The sequence below is a fragment of the Dasypus novemcinctus genome, chromosome 2, assembly GCF_030445035.2.
Source record: "Dasypus novemcinctus isolate mDasNov1 chromosome 2, mDasNov1.1.hap2, whole genome shotgun sequence".
Lineage (NCBI taxonomy): Eukaryota > Metazoa > Chordata > Mammalia > Cingulata > Dasypodidae > Dasypus > Dasypus novemcinctus.
The window spans coordinates 149,772,185-149,787,404 of NC_080674.1; the positions used below are offsets into that span (position 1 = coordinate 149,772,185).

General features: G+C 44.9%; 1 protein-coding gene across 1 annotated transcript; it reads right to left on the minus strand.

Moving 5' to 3' along the window:
• Window positions 1-1,379: 1,379 nt before the first annotated feature.
• HDAC3 (histone deacetylase 3) lies at window positions 1,380-15,194 on the minus strand. The gene is made up of 15 exons (XM_004452583.2): window positions 15,056-15,194; window positions 14,868-14,950; window positions 13,513-13,655; window positions 9,615-9,696; window positions 9,428-9,484; window positions 9,259-9,314; window positions 8,740-8,873; window positions 8,115-8,195; window positions 7,683-7,756; window positions 7,461-7,525; window positions 6,183-6,272; window positions 6,016-6,074; window positions 5,666-5,745; window positions 5,201-5,358; window positions 1,380-2,028 (listed from the first exon to the last, which is right to left on the minus strand). Exons 1-15 carry the CDS (start codon window positions 15,108-15,110, stop codon window positions 1,959-1,961), a joined length of 1,287 nt encoding a protein of 428 aa, XP_004452640.1. The 5' UTR covers window positions 15,111-15,194; the 3' UTR covers window positions 1,380-1,958.
• Window positions 15,195-15,220: the final 26 nt, after the last annotated feature.

Genomic DNA, 15,220 nt, shown 5'->3' on the forward strand with positions numbered 1-15,220 from the left:
GGGCTTTGGGAGTTGAAGTGACTTGCCGAAGGCCACAAAATTGATACAAAAAAAAAAAATTAGGGAAGCGGATGTGGCTCAAGTGATTGAGCTTCTGCAGAGGTCCTAAGATCGGTTTCTGGTGCCTCCTAAAGAAGATAAGCAAGACAGCAAGCTGATGTAACAAGATGATGCAAAAAGAGACACAAGGAGGAAAACATAATGAGAGATACAACAAAGCAGGGAGCAGAAATGGCTCAAGCGATATGTGCGAGCTCCTGGGTTTGGTTCTCATTACCTCCTAAAAGGAAGACGGGCCCACAACAAACAGACACAGCAAGTGCAAACAATGAAGGGGTAGAAATAAAAAATTTTTTTTTAATTTTTAAAAAGTGAGTGAATGAATGGAAAACTAGTTGTTAAAAAACAATTTAAACCCAGGTTAGTTTAACCAGGACTGCCCATTGACATTCACCAGACATGGATAAAAAGAACACGTTCTTTGCTCTTCTACTGTGACTTTTTCACTCAGCAATTTCCTCCTCTCTCCCAGCTACATCTGTCCCTAGTATAGAGACAGTAGGCCCTCACAGTACGAACTATCTTGACCACAGGTGGCAAAAGATTCCAAGTGTACGTTCCTGGAGGGAAGAATCAGGGTCTTACTCTGGTACCCCCAGTCCAGGGCCTGGTATGCAGCAGAGACTCTGTCCAACTGACTGGTTGCTATCCTGATGTTCATTTCTCTTGTGCTCCAAGCCTTCTAATTGCCTAATGGAAAATTCAATCAAGCTATCCAGCCCACACTTCAAATTCAACTTGTTCAAAACAGTTCAAATACTACTTACTTTCTAAGCTCAAGTGTTGAGAAACAGACAGGATTAAAGGTTGGAAGGAGTGGCTCCTCTTTTACTCCTCTTTCTTGTGCCACTGTCTATATGCACTATAACATTTACCACATTCCAAGTGAATTTGTAACTCCTTCCCTCACTGGATTGTACCACTCCTGGGAATGGCTACTATGGTATCTAGCTTTGTTCTTTACATAGCGAAATGATAATGAGATTAGTAACTACTTATGTCAGGCACTATGCTAACCACTTGACATGTTTTATTGTAATTTATCTTCAGCAACTAGCATTGCTATTCCAAACACCGAGGTTCAAAACCCTGGAGCCATCTTCTATCCCTTCTCTTAAACTAGTAATCTAACCAGCTATGTCTATCTCTAACCAGAATGCTCGATTAATCTATATAGAATATAACAGGGCCTACTATAGAATACATGCTGAATGAATGTTAACTGTGATTCTTACTATATGCATGATTACGCCATTTCCCCTTCCCTTCATACTTAGGCAGCTAGCAAGAATTAAGAATGTTCCCAGAAAGGCAAAAAGTACAAAAAATACCAACTTGATTTATTGAATAAAAACAGTGGTAAAATGGACATAAAGCCAAAAAAGTTAGAACATGACATTTTTCACTTCCTCCCACGACTCAAAACCGTATGTCCCATCACCTGGGATTAAGGTGTTGGGGAGACAGAGTCCCCTAAACCTTGCCTGATTTACCTGCCCTGGAAGCAAGGCCTGTAGCAGAAAAACCCAGGCAAAGAAGCAACCTCAGTCCTGCCTACCCTTCAGTCCGATGTCTCTGGGTTGCACGGAAGCACGAAGGAGTACAGGGGCCAGAGGGCTGGGGATTGGCCTCTAGGGCTCAGTGCCCAAGATATTCCAGGGACATCCTGGATATCTTCTTGCTCCCTTCCCCTCCCTAATAGGTACTACTGTCAGGTCTTAGGAGGCAGAGGAACAGGGGAAATTGGTTCTAGAACCGGATGTGGTCTCCAAACCCTTCCCCAGAGTTGGTAACAAGCCCTGGGGGTGATCAGTCCAGGACTGGGGAAACTACACCTCCCTCCCACCCAACCAAGAGGTGAAAAGGAATTCCTTGGGACATATCATCCCCAGCCACTCTTAAATCTCCACGTCGCTTTCCTTGTCATTGTCATGGTCTCCATCATAGAACTCATTGGGTGCCTCTGGCCTGCAAAGCAAAGGGAGAGAGATCAGGGCCCCACTCTCAGTTTCCCACACAGGCACCCTCTCTAGAGCTGCTTCTCAGACCCCCTCTCAGGGCACCACTCCTTTCCTCCTCCTGGTAGGGAGTAATTGTTATTCATTCATCCAGTAATGTATTCAGTGAACATTTACTGAGGGAATGTATGAGGCTTTAGCAATACAGAAGAGAATAAGCCAGACAAGGTTTCTGTCTACCTTCAGAAACTTACTAATGGGACTGACAATAACTAACAAAGTATATACAAAAACATGTACAGATGGTGGAAAGTGCTATGGATAAAATGAAATCAAGAGACATGACTGAGAGAGATGGAAGGAAAAGGTAAATTTCAGACAGGATGATTAGGAAAAGTTTTTCTAAGAACATAACACACAAAGTCTGAGAAGGAGCTGGTCAATAGAAGGTCTCAGGAAGATCATTCCCAGTTGCAGGAAAATCAAGTACAGAGGTAGTGAGGTGGAAGGAAACTGATGTATTCCAATAAGAGCAAGGAGGCCAGTATGGCTGGGAGTAGTATGCATGGAAGAGAGTAGTTAGAGATGAGACCAGGGATGTAGGTAAGAGCCAACAGGGCCTTTATAAGCCATGGTCAGAAATCTGGATTTTCTTCTATCTGCAATGGAAAAGAAAGTTTTTAAGCAGTGGAGTGACATGATATTATAAACCTATAATGAGAGAAGGGATGTGAAAACATAGGACCCAATAGGTGTTCAGTGCTGGTTTCCTTCCTTTGGAAAACTATTCTCTGGGAGAGAGACACTTGAACAAGTCATCAAACAGAAGTTGGGAAATTAAGCCAGGAAAGGTCCTATCCACCTGGTGAATAACATGTCAATTACCTCTAAGTGCACAAGGGTTAAAGGTGTGGAGCCTGGCAGAGGACTTGGCCCAGTGGTGAGGGCGTCTGTCTACCACATGGGAGGTCTGCGGTTCAAACACCCAGCCTCCTTGACCCGTGTGGAGCTGGCCCATGCGCAGTGCTGATGCGCGCAAGGAGTGCCCTGCCACGCATGGGTGTTTTTGGGGAGCCCCATGCGCAAGGAGTGCACTCCGTAAGGACACCCGCCTGCACACATGGAGAGCTGACACAACAAGATGACGCAACAAAAAGAAACACAGATTCCCGTGCCGCTAACAACAACAGAAGCGGACAAAGAAGACACAGCAAATGGACACAGAGAACAGACAACTGGGTTGGAGGGGGGAGGGGAGAGAAATAAATAAATAAATACATCTTTTTAAAAAAAGTAAAAAGGTGTGGAGCCAAAGACTCCAGCCTGAATCTCAGCCCTGATGTTTAACTAGCTGTGTGACCTTAGGAAAGTTACCTAACCTCTGAGCCTTTGGTTCCTCCTCTGGCAATTTAAGAATAACAGCCACCTCTTAGGCCTGCCTGATGATGGTAAGTTGATGACCCAAAAACATGTATGTTGTATATAATGCACTTAATATTGAGTCTGGTGCTTAGCAAACCCTCAAAAATGGTAGCTCATACTACTTACAAGTGATATGCAAAGAAAGTGATATGCAAAGAAAAGGAGGTGAGCGAGTAGTCCAGCAGTGAGGTAGGGCTTAGGAAGAAGTCCAAGGTTTCTGGGGGCTGTTGAAAGCGGATGACAAAACATAGGCACTAGGTTCAGTTGCCAGCCTGGAACTATAGATGAAAAAGCCAAATTTTGTCAAAAGGCAGAACCACCTTAAAAATAGACTTTACCAAACCAAACCAGACAGTGAAAATCAACTGCCAGAAGTTAAGCCCCAGGACCTCCAAGAAGCTGAAAAGGAGATGATAGATCAAAAAGGAAGCCCTGAGGCCAGATGTTCAGATACTTCCTTCAGAAGTGGGAATGAGGGGTGGGGTGCCAGAGTAGTCCCAAGGGTCAGAGTAGTAGATCCCAGGCCCAGAGGAGAGCTCTGGAGGCCTGAACTCTAAGATAGAGAAGCACGTTCTCAAAGAAACTGAAAAGTCCATTAGATTCTGCAGGAGAAAACAGCTCAAATCTCTACCACTGTTATGGTTATCTGTCAGTCATGTAAGGAAATCTGTTCTCCATTAGGTGTACCTGTTTCTGTACTTCTAGGTTCTCCTGTCTTTTTCCTTCATTTTTCAGAAAAGATTGGGTGTTCATTTTTTTTTAATCCTATACTTGTCTTCTTATCCCAATTCATAGCACCTATATTTAGTATATACTCAGAATATACTATATACATGTACATGCTAAAGTATACAGCATGTACACTTTAAAAAGCATAACCACAGTACCATTATCACACCTGAAAAAGTGACTAGAACAAAGAGATCAAAGGGCATGTAGGCAGTGTGACCTGGAAGGACTGAGTAAAATGCTGGCAAGAACATAAACTGCTACAGACTTTTTGGAAGGCAATTTGGCAGCAAACATAAAAACAATTTTAGTGAACACAGCCTTTGACCTAGCAGCAACAATTCTAGAACTTTAACCCACTAACCCATACTCAAACAAGCATACTAAAATATGTGCAAAGGGGATTGCTGCCTTCCCTAAGTAATAGTGAAAAAAGAGAAAATAATCTATCCATCCATGGTAACTGGTTCAATTAAACTACGTTTACACAGTGGAATATTATATAGTCAATAAAATAATGGAGCATATCTCTATATAATTGACATGAAAAGATGCAGTTTGTTTAAAAAAAAAAGAGGAAAGAAAGAAAAAAGCCAGGTATATGTTGTAGAGCAAAATGCATAGATTCATCTTACTTCTTTTTTTAAAAGCAAGTATAAACCACAAATTCTGAGAGTGTGTGTCTTTATATATGTATATGAAACAGTATTTTTGTTTTCTAGACAAAAATGTCTGTTTGAAAAGATAAAAAGTAAAGCATGAACAGTAGTTACTTCTTTGGAATGGGTTTGGGACTGTGTGAAACCGGACAATGTATTGGTGCTGTTTGAAATTTCCACAATGAATATGCATTACTTTTGTCATTAAAAACAGAAAGGGAAAAAAAAGAGAGAGGAATTGTAGCAGGCTGAGAAGTAGGCATACTAAAACAGGTAAACTAGAGACAGTTAAGCATGCCTTCCAATGTCCTTTTTCCTCTCAACCCACTCCAACCCCTGTGGAACCCCTGCTCTCGAGTTCCTGACCACAACCTGCTGTAGTTCTCCTCGGGACCTCTCTCCTCTGCATCAGCCTCATCAGTCCTGTCATAGGTCAGGAGGTCTGAGGGAACATCATGAATCTGGACACTTGGCGCATGGTTCAGCATCTTCAAGTTCTCAAAGATTGTCTGGCGGATCTGGTCCAGATACTGGTGGGAGACGAGAAAAAGAGTGAGCGGCTTCCAGTGACCCCAAGAACATCAACCCTTTAACTGCCTTTCACCCCTAATGTCCTAATTTTAATCCCAGGGAATATTTCTAGTTAAGGTTCCCCAGCTGATAACTGTCCCTCCCCCCAACCCCAAATGTCTCTACTTTAACCTGGGCGGTCTCCTAGTGAGAAGTGATAGTATTGACCTAGAACTTCCTTCTCTTCTCTGGTTTCTCTTACTTCCCACATCCTGGACTCCTCCTGGGCTCCCCAAACCTTGAACCCAGCTCCTCTGAGCTGCTGACCTGGCGCGAGTTCTGATTCTCGATGCGGGTGCTGACGTCTGGATGGAGCGTGAAGTCCGGGGCAAAGTACTCGAAGTATTCTTTGGGGAGGAGGGGGTGTAATGGGGAAAGGGTAAAATGGCTCAGACTGAGAGGAAAGGTTCAGGCAGGTCTCAAGACTTCCCAATCTCTTTCCTTCCCATCCAGTCCCATTACAGAACAGCTGCCCAAAGGTTTCCTGCTCTGAACCTCGGGTTTAGTCTGCAGTATTCTGAGAGTGTCAAATTTCACATCTGCCTTCAAACTATGCCCCTCTGGGGTCTTGTGAGAAAGGGCTTCCTGGGGTGGGAGAATCCTGGGGCGACCCTTACCACTATAGGGAAGCTCCTCGCTAATGGCTTCTTCCACCAGCAGTGACGTCTCGTAAGTCCTGAAACCAACCAGCAGAGTGGCCAGGCTGAGCGGGTGGGCGGAAAGGCCCAACTGGGGCCTGTCAGGGAGCCCCCAACCCCCACCCACAACGGTGAAGGGTGCTCACCAGCAGCGGGCAACATTCCGGACAGTATAACCACCACCACCTAGCACCAGGAGAGGGATATTGAAGCTCTTGACATATTCAACGCACTCCCTGTTAAAAGAAACCAAGGGAATGGGTAGAGGAAGTTACAGAAACCCAAAGTATACACCCCTAAGTAATGCCTGGAACAGGGCACAAGGGAGCCTTCTGGGGAGTCAGAAATGTACTATATCTTGATCTGGGTGGTGAAAATCACTGAATTTAAGTTTTGTCTTATTGTATATATGGTATAGTCAATAAAAATTTAAAAATAAATAAAGTGCACCCCCCCCCACCTCTGTCCTGCTCAACACTTTCCCTGGCACCCCACCTGTTAATCAACTATTCTCATCAATGCACCAGCAAGTTCTATCAGTTCTAGGCCCCAAAATATAACCCAAAGCATCTACTTCTCTACCATTTCTACCCCCTCCACTTTAGCCCAGATACCACATCTCCTGCCCAGGCAATGCCAGCAGCTTCCTAACTGGTCTGCCCACTCTCACTCCTGTTCCCCCAACCCAAACCTTTCTCCATGCAGCAGCCAGTATGGTCACTTTAAAACACAAAGTGGATCATGTCACTTCCCTCCTGAAAAGCTTCAATGGTGTCCTATCATATTTGGAATATAATTCAAGCTTCTTACCGAGGTCTAAAGGCCTTGCACAACCTCACCACTGCCAATTTCTCAGACCTCGCATCAACCATCCTCCAGGTGCTCCCTGTGTTCTTGCTCACTGGTTTTGCTCCACCTCCTCTACTACACCAGCTCTTCCCTGCCTCAGATGCTAGGCTAGTCTCTCTGCCTGGGATGGCCTCTTATGGCTTGCTCCTTCTTAGTTCCAGGTCTTGGAAATCCTCTCTAGAGTAGGTTCCCTACTGTTATCCTGTGTCTTAGCTCTCCTTTTTTTTCCTTCATAGGATTTTTAACAATCTAATTATTTTGTTAGCTTACTTATTTCATGTCTGTTTCCTACACTAAGCTGTAAAATGCATGTTGAGTAAAGACCTTGACTGCCTTATTCCCCACTTCAGCCCCATCTCCTATGTTCCAGTGCGTGAAATATAATTGAACATAATAGGTGCTAAATAAAAACCTACTGTGAATGCATGACCAGTTGGAGAACCCTGCTCAAGGTGACATTTTTGGTTCAAGTACAATTCATAGCTACTTTTGATTCCCTCAACCATCTCCACTCCATGTGTTGGGGTCCTCAGGTCACATGATACCTGGGGGAATGGAAGGAGGGTGAGTCTTACCCATGTCCTCGGATGCTGAGGTTGAAGCAGCCCAGTCGATCACAGCCTAGAGAGTCAGCTCCACACTGCAAAAAGCACAACCCCAGGCAGCTGCAGTGCAAAACTGGTCAGAAGACTATGATGTCGTTCCTTCCCTCCGCCCACCAATCTAGGGCATCTCCTCTTCCCTGCTCTTTCCCTGAACCCAGCTAAGCCCTCCTGAGAAAACAATGGCAGCATTACCTGGAGCACAATGCATGTGGGCTGGTAGAAGTCCACCACTTGGTTGATAACCGGCTGGAAGAGGTGCTTGTAACCTGGGAGAGGGCCAAAGATGGGCACCTGGCACCCCAAGGGGATGGGGAGACAGGGAACAAAAGGAAAAAGGGGGTTGAGAGAGCATGTAGCCCAGGAAAGGGGCAACCCAAAGAACCAAACCATCTGGTGAGGGTCCCAGACCCCTTTGAGTGAGTGATGAAAGTCAGTGACCCTTTTCCCAGAAAAAATGCACATATACACGATACATTGCATACAATTTCTGGGGGTCATGGTCCCTCTGAAGGCCATTCATCCTTATGGACACCTGACCCAGCAGTAGAACATATCAAGCAGATAAGATTAATTCAAGGAGAAAAAGAAGAGGCACAGTGAGCAAAGAGAAACCACAGCGCTTACTCTGGTCATCAATGCCATCCCGCAAGGGCACGTTGAGACAGTAGTAGCGGCCACTTTCTGCCCCGACTTCATACATGTCACCTATAGGGAAGAGGTGGTGGTGAGAGTGGGGGCCATGCATGAGGGTGGGCACCCACCCACAACCAGGCTGTTTCAACTCCAACTCTCACAGAGGACTTCTCCATCTGTCTACATAACTCAGAGCCACGCAGTCTCTTGCAGCCTGCATTCACTCAGCAAATATTTTTTGAGGACCAACTATGAGCCAAGCTGTATTCTAGGCACTGGGGACACAGCAGTGAGCAGAGCTAATGAAACTAATGAAATCCTCCCAAGCTTATATTCCTGGGAGGTGGGGATGAGGAGGAGGGAACAAAGCAAAACAAGAAAAACACACACAGTAAGTACAAAGATTGGTGAGTACTCTGAAGGAAACAAACAGGGTGCTATGACAGAGTAAAGGAAAAGGAGGTGGTTTTTAGGTGGTGATTTTTATTTCAACCAGGGCTTCGGGGGCAGGTTCTCTAAGGAAGTGACATCTGAGCTGAGACCTGAAGGCTGACAAGGAGGCGGTAAGGTAAAGTGCCGCGGGGAGTGAGGGGGAGGGCAGTCCCTGTTCCCATACCTGTGCCAGGGAAGAAGTAGTTTCCGTATTTGTGGAAGGACACCGTCATGACCCGGTCAGTGAGGTAGAAGGCTTCCTGAACCCCATCACCATGGTGGATGTCGATATCAATGTAGAGCACCCGAGGGTGGTACCTGGGGTGGGGGCAAAGCTGGGGTCTGAGGCAGAGGTGAACCCCAGAGAGATAAACCCCAACCCACTCCTCCCAAACGTGGGGTCTGAAATTATGAAGAGTCTGCTTCCGCCCAAGTCACCTGAAACCTAACATCAGCGGTTCCCTAAGGGCAGTCCTGGGACTGGTCTGGAGGCTAGAGGTAAAGGACAGGAGAGAAACGTGCAAAGAAGGCTGAGATGTAAGCAGGAACAGGGAATATGCTGCAGAGTAGAGGAAGCGGCAGCCTGAGGAAAGGATCAAGAACTTGGGAGAAGTCATGTGAGGAAGGTCAGGCCCAGGCAGAGTCTGAGGAACCTCCTTAGCCAAGAGTCTCATGAGACCCCATGTCCTCCTGGGCTACTTACTTGAGCAGCTCCAGGATGCCGATTACAATGTCGTTGACATAGCAGAAGCCCGAGGCCTATAACAAGACAGTGGTCTTGTAATTCTTCACCCAGCTGCCTCCCACTGTCATCCTGACCACCTGCCCCAGGGTGGCCACTGTCCCCGCCAACCCACTATCACCTCACTCACCTCAAACTTCTTGGCATGGTGCAGACCACCAGCCCAATTTATGGCAATATCACAGATCTGCAAGACAAACACCAGACTCACAGTCCTTTTCCTGCCCACCCCTAAAGCTGGGAGCTGGGGTCAGCACTAAGGTCCTGAGTCTGGGGACCCACAAGAAAGGGGAAACAGGACTTGGGGCTCTGGTCACCTTGTTGTTCAGCTGGGTTGCTCCTTGCAGAGATGCGCCTGTGTAACGGGAGCAGAACTCAAAGAGCCCGGGAAACACTGGGCTGCAGGGGAGAGGAGCCAGTTGGAACTCTCTTGCCTCTGTCCAGCCCCTTCTTAGAGCCCTCTCCCCATCCCACCCCTTCCCATCTCCATTCTTCAGTAACCCTCTCTACCCCTCCGACAACACCTATTTGCAACTTTATTCAACAAATATTTTGGGCTAAACCATGCACCAAAGCCCTGTGCAAGGCACTGGAAGGGACATAAAGAAGCATTTATGATAGCCAGAAATAGCAGCTATGTACAGCAGAGGAAACAGAGATTGAGAGGCGAAGAATTTTCTTGTTTGTCTATTTTTGTTTGTTATTATTACTATTAAAATAATGAAAATGCTCTAATAATGACTGAAGTGATGAATGCACAAAAATTTGATTATACCAAATACCACTGATTGTACACTTTGGATGAATTGTATGCCTTATTTATGTGCATCAATAAAATTGATTTGTTAAAAAATTTTAAAAAAGCACTTATGTCTGTGTAAGGGAGTTTGTACCCTAACTGGAGGGAGGTGCAAACAGCTTCTAGGTATTCACAGTAAGTTGAAAGGGACTGTGAGGTTTTTTTGTTTTTAATATTTTTCTATGTGTAACACCTTTTAACACAATATTCAATAATATTCTTTATAATTATAAATTTTTAAAAAATTGTTTTCCTACACATGTGAAATAGTAATAATGATGAGAAAAACCCTTTAGCACAGTGTGTGGCACTTGGTAAGCCCTTAATAAACACAAAATATAGGGAAAGACATCAGATCAGTAGTTGCCTAGAGCTAAAGTAGAAAGAACAGATTGGCTATAAAAAGGCATAAGAAACATTTGTAGGATAATGAAAATATGCTCTACCTTGACACATTCTGTCAAAACTAACAGAACTGTACACATGAAAAGGGAAAATTTTTCTGTATGTGAATTATACTTTAATAAACCTGACTTTTTTTTTTTAATAAAGGAAGTCTTAAAAAAAATCTGTAATTTTAGGTCTCGAAGTTTGGGGAGAATTTGTGGTTGGTATCTAGAAATGAAAGCAAATGAAAAAACTCCACTTCAGGAAAAATAAAAAGTTGTACAAGGAAATATATTAAATCATATAAAGACTGAGCACTGATTTAACAAAAATTGTGATGTAATTATATTGTAAAGCTGGGAGGGAAGGAGAAGCCAGGACGACAGTGTAAGAACACTAAACACTCATGCCCCACACGAGGAGCTTAACAGACACTGCCAAAAATTGATAAATGAAGAAACAGACAAGCATGTTAGAAGAGGCAGTACAGCATGGTGGTATGATTGAGAACCCAGATTCTGGAGCCAGACTACTTAGGTTCAAATCTTGGCTCTTTAACACCTACTAATTATTATGAGGCCGGGCAAGTTAATTTCCTGTACCTAAGGTTCCTCATCTGTAAAAAGAAGACAATAATAGAACTTACTTCTTAGGGATTGTTAAGGGTTGTTGAGATTAAATGAGCTAACAGATTTAGAATAGTACCTGGCACATAGTAGGCATTGCCGAAGTATTACAGATTAGTAGTAGCAGCAGTAAGTTAGTAGTAGTATTTTGAAATCCAAAAACAAATATGAAAAGAAATAGCTATGAAGTGGCTGCCACTGGGGAGGGGGATTTATGGGTGGAGAGGGATGGGTCTGGACTGCTCTTTTTCATTAAAAGCCTTGAAGTACAACTTGGCTTTTATATTAGGTTACATTGAAAACAATCAGAAATTAGTTAGAAGAGGAAAAAAAGGAAGGAAAACCTTTGATTCTTGATATAAGCACAAATGCAGCTTAAATTTAACAATCCAACTGATGCAGCACAAATCAAAGTGGTAGTACTCCCTAAGTGCACAAAGAGCATCTACAGGCCCAGCTGTGGCCAAGGGCTGACTCTGCATTCCTGACCCTATAAAGTGAACTCAGAAATAGCAGCAGCAACAGTAACAAAACAAACAAGAAACCTCCCAAGACAGCATGTGACTGAACACCAAAGACACGGTGGCATGGTGTGGTCAAAAAAGGCTTCATGGAGGTAAGGGCTGGGAAGGCCTTGGAGAGGCTGAAAAGAGACAAGGGGCATTCCAGAAAGGCATCCTGTGCAACAGGGTGTGGGGATAAGGCTGGGAAGGTGCTCAACGCCAGCCCAAAGAGTCAGCCCTTATCTTCCAATGCAGGCTGCTTCTATAGGTAAAGATCTTTCAGGGAAGCAGATTAGTGTAGCAGTTATAAAACATGGGCTCTGGATCTGAATTCTGCCACTTCCACTGACCAGCTGGTGATGTAGGATAAGTTACCTAAATCTCCCCAAACCTCAGCTTACTTATGCATGATGACACTGAGAAAAGGACTATTACACCTCAGGGTTGCTGTGAGAATTAAGTGGCTGGACCAACAACCCTCAGCATAGGGCCTAGGAGAGAAAGCACTTAACAAATAGTAGCTGTTGCAGAAAACTCTTCTGGATCAACAAACTGGTTTCGTCAAGAAATAAGTTCAAGGACAGGGGAGAAGCGCAGATTAAAAAATCTTAAAAGACATCTCAATTAAATGCAGTGAATAAATCTTGCTTAGATGATGATTCAACCAACCAACTGCATATGTATGTATATAATGAGACAGCTGGGGAAATGTCAATGCTGACTGCATATTTGATATTAAGGAATTACTGTTAATTTCTCATTGTGATGATGACATTATGGTATATATACATTTTTAGGTACATCTCTTGGAGATACATAATAAAGTACTAATGGATAGAAAGGATGTGACATTTGGAATTTACTTAAAAAATAATCTAACCTGAGGAGGCACAGACAAAATAAGACTGGCCATGTGCTCCTAACTGTTGAAGCTGGGTGACATATGTGGGGGTTCACTGTACAATCCTTTTAGAAATGTTTGAAATTTTCCCTAATAAGCTTAAAAATAAGTAAAATTGAATAAACGGTAGCTGCTATGATTATGATTTCTTCATAGCTATATACCAGAATGTAAGCAAGAATCATTTTTGCTTCACTTTGTTGTCCGCTTTCTCAGACCGAGCCCTGAGTCTTCTATGAGCCCTGACTCTGATACAAGCTCAGTATAAGTTTGATCAAGTCACCCTCCTTATTTTTAAAACACATTGGCGATTTCCTTCTACTTTGAGGGTAAAAATTCCAATTCATAACAGAGCTGCTTAAAAAGCAGGGCCCCACCTATCTCTTTAGCCTTGATTCAGATCACTCTCCTTTATATTCATCACTTGGCCTTTCTTCTGTTCCACGAATGAGTCACTGACCCTTAGCACATGTTGTCCCCACTGCCTACTGCATTCTTTCCCTTACCATTCATTCACCTGTCTTTCACCTAATCACCTGTTATTCTTTCTTCAGATCTCAATTCAATCATCATCACTTCCTCCAGGAAGCCTCCCCTGACCAGCCTGCCCCCAAACTAGATTTTCTGAACCATACATTTCATAGTCTGTAATGTAGCTCTACTTCATAGGACTTAGCACAACTATGACATTAAATTTACTTGTAGATTATGACTGCCTTCCCACTACACTGTAAGCTTCATGAAGGACTGCCCTTCCTCCTTCTTCTCCCCACTTTTTTTGTTTTGTTTTGTTTTTCATCATTCCATCTCCAGCACTTAGCACAGGGCCTGGTCTACAGCAAAGTATCAATTAATATTTGTCAAATAAACAAATGAGTAGAGGATGATGCACGAGTAAGCAGGCCCCTTTCACAGCCTCCTAGTGCAACCCCAAGACCTTAGTCGAGTATCCCCCTCCTTCAAAGTGACTGGCATCAAAATTCCCAGTCCTCCCCTCACCAGTCATCGCCCACGTTGAAGGCATTAAGGCTCTTGGTGAAGCCCTGCATATTGGTGGGGCTGACTCGCTGCAGGAAGTCGATGTAGTCCTCGGAGTGGAAGCGGCACATGTCATGCTGGGAAGCCTGGTATGGCTTGAAGACCTTAGGATGGAGACACAAGATGACCCCGGGCAGGGTCAGCCCCATTCCTGGAACTGAGGCCATTCACACTGAACCAAGCCCTGGGGACTGTCCAAGACCACACAGCACTCTTCCCACCATCCCAATCCCTGTTACTCTTGGAAGCAAAAGTAGAGTCTGATCCTGAAAAAAAGAGGCTCTGACTAGCCAGGTGGCTTAATATGATCATGACCCCTGAAGATCACTGGGCTTGCTTCCTCCTTTCTACATCCAGCCCAGCCCCTCCTACCTTCTCAACCTTGAGTCCTGATCTACTGTCCTGTCCCTGGGTCTCCTATTCCTGGGCTCTTGTTCTGTCTCCCTCTCCCCTGAGTTCATCTTCATTCTGGAGTCAAATACTATAGGGTATCTGCAAACCTTCTAATTAAAACCCAAGGGATTGAACCAGATATTTAGTATCATTTGAGGGGGGGCTCACATACACTTTTGGAAATTGGGTGAGAACAATGGAGCTTTTCTCTCCCTAGGAAATGCATAGATATGCACACAAATGACAAATTATTTCAGGGAATTCAGAGATTGACTCATTACCGTCACTGCAGTCTTTTCTATGACCAATCACGGCTCAGCACAAGCAGTGTTTAAGTCCCTAACAATATAAAAGGACTGGGCCTAATGGTAATAATTGTATACCACAGCTATAAAATCCAAGCTTGGGGCTGCATGAGTATGTCTGGGAGATGAAGGGTTGGATAGTGATTAAGCAGAACCATGTACAGATGTTCTAAATTGGAATGGGACACCTAGGACATCATCTGCCCCTACACACACACACACACACACGTACATTTATGGCTGCTGAGTGCTCCCTCCAGAGCTCTAACTCCTTGGAGATGGACAGAAGGGTGGAACTGAGGGTAAGCCAGTGGTCCAGCCTTGAGGCCACAGCACTGCCCAAACCCTAAAATGCTAGGGATGAACAAACCATGACTTCAAACCAGTCACACCCCACTCTACTCCTAGCCAAAGGCTGGTCAAAGTGAAAAAAGTAACTCCCATTAAGTCAGAGGACGCCACCCTCAACACTCGACACGGAGAGGGGCTCCCGGTACTTTCTAATCAGGCCCTAAACTAGGGGTGCGAGGCCTACCGGGTGAATTTGGTGCAGCCCACCTATCCCTAAGGACACAGCTCCACCCCGCCTCAAACCCTAGAAGAGGCAGAGGAACTCACGATCATCTTCTTATAGAGACCGTAGTGCAGGACGAGGCTATGGGTCAATGCCAGGCGATGAGGCTTCATAGGGTGCCCAGCCCCTGCGGGTGGGAAGAGATTTCGTCAGTTCCCATCCCCGGAGTTACAGCCCCCGCCTCGAAACCTCCTCATCCCAAAATCTCTCGCGCACAACCCTGTTCCCTCACCGTAGTGGAAGTTGCCCACGTCGGGGTCATAGAAATAGGCCACGGTCTTAGCCATGGTGACTGCAGGACCAGGCCCCGCGCCTCCACCGCCCGCCTGTCCGCCAGCCCCACCCCCAGTCGTGCGTGCTACGTAAGCACGCAGTCTGCCTTCGCGGAGGGAGGGGC

What these genes read in the sequence shown, in the direction of transcription:
- HDAC3 (XM_004452583.2), bottom strand. Translation starts at nt 15,110, where the DNA reads ATGGCTAAGACCGTGGCCTATTTCTATGACCCCGACGTGGGCAACTTC. An exon ending in CTCAGCATCCGAGGACATGG is followed by an intron (nt 6,273 to 7,460) that starts GTAAGACTCACC and finishes TTCTTTTAACAG; the next exon opens with GGAGTGCGTTGAATATGTCA. An exon ending in CGGAATGTTGCCCGCTGCTG is followed by an intron (nt 6,075 to 6,182) that starts GTGAGCACCCTT and finishes GGTTGGTTTCAG; the next exon opens with GACTTACGAGACGTCACTGC.